The 4892-nt window shown below is 47.2% G+C and overlaps 1 protein-coding gene across 1 annotated transcript; it reads right to left on the bottom strand.

Moving 5' to 3' along the window:
* Window positions 1-234: 234 nt before the first annotated feature.
* Window positions 235-2962, bottom strand: rassf10a (Ras association domain family member 10a). Its single transcript, XM_026172770.2, has 2 exons — window positions 2827-2962; window positions 235-2638 (listed from the first exon to the last, which is right to left on the bottom strand). Exon 2 carries the CDS (start codon window positions 2560-2562, stop codon window positions 1120-1122), a length of 1443 nt encoding a protein of 480 aa, XP_026028555.2. The 5' UTR covers window positions 2563-2638; window positions 2827-2962; the 3' UTR covers window positions 235-1119.
* Window positions 2963-4892: the final 1930 nt, after the last annotated feature.

Raw genomic sequence — 4892 nt, 5'->3', positions numbered from 1 at the left:
TTTCTTGCTGTTAACTCAACCTAATAATCAAATAGATAAATCAACTTAAAAAAAAAAATGTTTGGAAACCTGGTGCTTGTTCAGGGCTATTCATGACATAACACTTGGCCTTCTCTGGCTTTGCTTACTTGAAACGCTAAGAGCTCATGGAAATATATAATGCATGATGTTGACTTTGCATCGGTTTAAAGGGTCACAAGCTCACAGCAATCAAAAACCACAAGAATCAAATAGTTCATTTTTTTCTTTTTAAGTCTAGAATGTGAGAGTTCAGCAGTATGGTTAAATACGTATGACTTCTTGTGCTTAAGAGACACGCTATACTGTATGACAGGACAATATCGAGCAATCTATCAGCTCTGCTTAGCCGACTAGATCAGGGATCAGTATACGTTCATAAACTTTACGGTATAATTGCTCCAAACCCTGATATCATTCAGAATATTAGGCAGTTCTGGGTAATAATAGTCAGCGCTTATAGTTTCCAGTCTTATTTTGAAAAGGAAGCAATGAACTGATTCCACATTTACTTTTTTGGAGACTGAAAGAGCTGTAACATGTTCTTAGCTGACTCATCTATCTGTATAGTAGTGGATAGCTGACTAGTCTTTACTGTGCATTAAGATACATTTCATGTTGGCCTTTTAAAGGAAACTTTGCATGGCCATTAGACCTACTTTCAGCATAACAACACTTAGCCGTGTCTTTCAGTCGCTTCAGCGAGTTGTTGGACTCCCTGACAAAAGCGAGCTGTTACCTCTGAGCCATCCTTCCATCAATGACGCCTTAAAGTTAATTTGAGGACTACAGATTTTAAGAGGCTTGTTATAATACTCTTCTAGGTTATTTCGCCTAACAAGTGGTGCTTTGTTGACCTTCCTCTTACAGGTCAAAGGTCAGCTATAGAGCAGCATGGCATCTCTCTCTATAAGCATGCTGTCCTTTCTAGCTTATTGTGCATGACTACATGTCAGAATTATTGCTATAGAACTACATCATCCATACAGAGGTGCATTTTGGGTAGGGGAGAACATCTCCCAGTATTGCCAACACTGATTTCTCTGCCCCTGAGTTTATGGCATTGCATAAAAGTCCAACATGCTTCCAAGCAAAGTGAGTCTATACGAGTGACTCGCACACAGGTGTGTTGTCAGAGTCCTGGCTGTGCATGGAGCTCAGCCCCGTGTCCGAGTCCTCATCGTTTGTGTTGCAGGCTTTGGAAAGACCTCGGGCCTGTTCCACCCAACCGCCGCTCTTCTCCCCTGATGCTGGTTCTGCATCAGCGCTCACTGCACCCAGCTCCCCCTTTCCATCATCGGTCAGTGTGTTGTTTGCTTGCTCTATCTCCATGGTTTCCACTTTGGCCAGCAGGTCCAGTAGTTCACTCTCCTTGGTTTCCCAGAGTGCCAGACTTAGGTCCAAGTCCCCCCTGATGGCGTCCAGATCTGTCTTCAGTCTCAGGCCGATGTAAAGGCTGGTGTCCAGCTGCGTTTTGATCCTTTCCTCTTCCAGTACGAGCTCATTTTCAGACAAACTCTCAACATCTGGTTCCACAGCTGGAGGGGCGGACACAGTGAGACACATCTCCTCCGAAACACTGTCCGTGTCCTGTGCTGCTTCTGCGCCTCTCTCCTCCCGCCGACGCTTCATCCACCGCCGATTCAGCTCCTCCTGGATCTCCCCGGTGATGCTCTCCACGAGCGCCTCGCGTTCCGTCAGCTCCTCCTGCAGCCTCACCACCTCCTCGCACCGGCGCGCGTATTCCTCAAACTGCGCAAGCGTCTCCGACGTGCACCGCGCGTCCTGACGCTCCGCTTTGCGCTTACAATCCGAAAGGGCAGGAGCCCCTGAAGTGGAATCTACGAGGTAAGTGTCCTGCACGTAGTTCACCCCGTGTCTCTTAATGCGGTCGAAGTGCACTTTGGCCTCGTAGCGCTCGATCTCCCGGTCCAGGTCCTTGATCCTCTGGATCTGCTGGCGGATGGTGTGGTCCTGAGAAATCACCAAGTGGACCAACGTCTCCATCTTTTCCACCGAGCTTTTATCTTTAGAAACAGTCTGCTCCTTCTTTTTGTTCATTTTGTCCAACTTTCTGAAGGCCTTCCTGACGATGCGCCGCTGTTTCTCCTGGGACAGGTTGGCCGCGGCGGCCGCTGCGGTCCAGCAGGTCCGGGCGGTACCCTTGAGCAAGCCGCCCGGACCACCACTCTCCCGGCTCTGGACGACTCGGGCCTCGGCGCTGCGGGGCCCGTTGTTGGGCAGCGAAGCCTCGTTTTTCACCAGGACAAAGCGAACATTCTCTTGCTCGTCTCCCCAGGCGCTCCACAGCCGAAGGATTTTGGTCTTGTTGGGTAAAATCCTCTCGAAGCCTCTCCATTTCTCCACCACGCAGTAGGACTGAGGAGAGCCAGACAGCATCGCTGCCGAGGCGCCCTGCTGCAGGTTCTGATCTTCAAGCAGGACTTTGACCACGTCGGCGCAGGTGGTTCGCTTAGTCAGCCCCGAGACCAGCTTCTCCTCCCGGCAGACCCATACCGAGATCTTTCCCTCCTCCGGCTCCATCTCCGGCTGAACTCCAAGAAAGAAAGAAAGAAAAGTTCCCTCACTGAATCCTCTCTGCTGCCTTCGTCTGCTGCAACTAAAAAAAATAAAGGAGACAAAAATATTTTTATTAATGATGCAAAACATTCATCAGGAATTCTCTGCGCAGTCGTCTGTGTCAGCTCTCACTTTAAATGCGCTCAGAAGTCCGGACATGTAACCTCATTACGCTTAAAAATATCTGCCTTATTTCTAAAAAGAAAAAAATCACATATATTTATTTACCTCCGTGGTCTGTTTTGGGGCAGTCTGCTGGGACCTCATGGCTCTCTCCCCGGCATATCGATCTGAGCCCTGCGCACTGCTCCGGAGAGGAGATGAGGAGTGCGTCCTTGCGTCAGGGCAAGCTGCTCTGGTGTGTAGGACAAAACAGGAGGGTGCTGTAACGCTGGGACACGCCTCCTGCCTCCTCTCTCGCTCTCTCGCCCCCTCTCTCTCACTTACACACACACACACACACACACACACACACACACACACACACACACACACACTTTCTCACTCTTGATAACAAAGGTAATCTGGACTGATATGCCAGCCTTTGTTAAGTAGAAAGTCGGTACTGAGGGTTAAGACAAAGTTGCCTTCAGATAACTGTCTGAAACACACTTATCAAACTAATTCCGTGCGTGACTTAATAATCTATGGGCCGGTGTGTTTACACGGTTAAAAGTCAGCGCTGTTATCCACGTTTGCTTAGAGCTCTGTAGTATTTTTATTAATGTCACAGGTTTTATTCTTGAGATCAGTCTGGTCTACATGAGAACTGCAGTGAAGTCAAACTTGATATCTGGGATGTCAAATAATCAACAGTTATTAAGTTCGGTTGGAAATAGAACCGTCATCTCTCAGGTCAGCAAAAAGGGGTGAAAAAAGTGCGGTTGCCAAAATGCGCTATAATATTTCAAAGTCTTAACTACAGCTGACGAGAAACACGTCAGATTAGTTCCTGATCATCTCCATCTTTAACGCGACTTTCTGGCCTTTCATGATTTCTGCAGTCTTCTTCACTTTTCACTGTGAATCTGTTCACAGACTCTGAAGTGTTTGGAAGGGGATGTCAGGTCAGGCACATGCAAAATATTTTAACATAATTCCATATTGTCCAGTTTCTTCACAATGTAAATAGACGGATGTGTTCACAGATGTCTCACAGGAGTGGGAGGGCGACACAGAGTGGGCCTCTTGTCTTCTCTTTCTTCGTGGTGGGTGGGTGGAGCTGACCTGCTCAGCCATGCAGCACACCTGTGCAGGTTGAGCTCAGGAGATTATCCAGCAGCCCCACCAGCTCCTCTCACTTTCTCTTCCTCTGGCTGACTGAGCGAGATACCAGTTTGCAGTTTGTGCATTTGCTCAGAAATGCAAACTGGCTCGTGACCGTCCACACGTTTAATGTTTGGTTTATTTATTTTAACTCAAATACTTCTCATCTAAAGACTATGAGGGTAACTGCAAGACTTGTCATTATAATTTCTGACGAGGTGGAATTTCATGTTTTTACTTTTTTTCTTTTTTGCTTGCAACTATGAGATTTTTTTGTGTGTGTTTTTGTCTGCCTCATTAGGTTAGTACAATCTCAAGGTAAGCACAGAGCAGAACCTTCAGTCTTTTGGCTTTGCTTACTGTGTCCCGCACAAGACAGAGAGAGCTAGAGTTGGAGCAGAGAGGCACTCGGACTGAGCTAAACCGCTGATGAAGCTCTTACTCAGCAGTGTTAAGACTGCAGTATGTATTGTTACTCAGTTTCATCTTCATAATCTCCACAGAGCCGAATGTTTTAGAGCTCAGCTGGATTGGGTAAAAAGCGGAAGGAAATCCATCTATTACACCCCGCAGGGTCCTCATATAGCGTCTGATCCCATAATCGGCTCTTTCAACTATTTCAGGACAGAATATGGTCGACCAAACTCGTAAAAGGATTTATGTGCATTAAGAGTGTTTTGGTGTGTGTGGTAGTGAACATATTGCATTGATGGCAAGCGTTGATCCCCAGCAGGCACCATTAGTCTGTTTGAGTACTGTCAGGAGTGATACATCAGGCCGGGTTTGTTGGTAAAATAACTGCTTAGGAAACCATCTGGGAATATGAACACACGCACACGCGTTAAGGCATGTGAGTGTGCGCACTTACTGGATACAGAACCATGTTCACATACGTTCTGGGCATGCGTTGCAAACAGTAGATTTGGATTAAGAGGACTGTGGGCTCTGCGTCTGGGATGCACGATAACGCGGAATGTTTTTCTTATCTTGGATCTTGTTTCCTGTGAGGTCACTGTGTCTGTCTGTGT

The sequence above is a fragment of the Astatotilapia calliptera genome, chromosome 7 (assembly GCF_964374335.1).
Source record: "Astatotilapia calliptera chromosome 7, fAstCal68.1, whole genome shotgun sequence".
NCBI lineage: Eukaryota > Metazoa > Chordata > Actinopteri > Cichliformes > Cichlidae > Astatotilapia > Astatotilapia calliptera.
This window is presented reverse-complemented; position numbering and strand designations above follow the sequence as displayed.

What these genes read in the sequence shown, in the direction of transcription:
- rassf10a (XM_026172770.2), bottom strand. Translation starts at nt 2,562, where the DNA reads ATGGAGCCGGAGGAGGGAAAGATCTCGGTATGGGTCTGCCGGGAGGAG.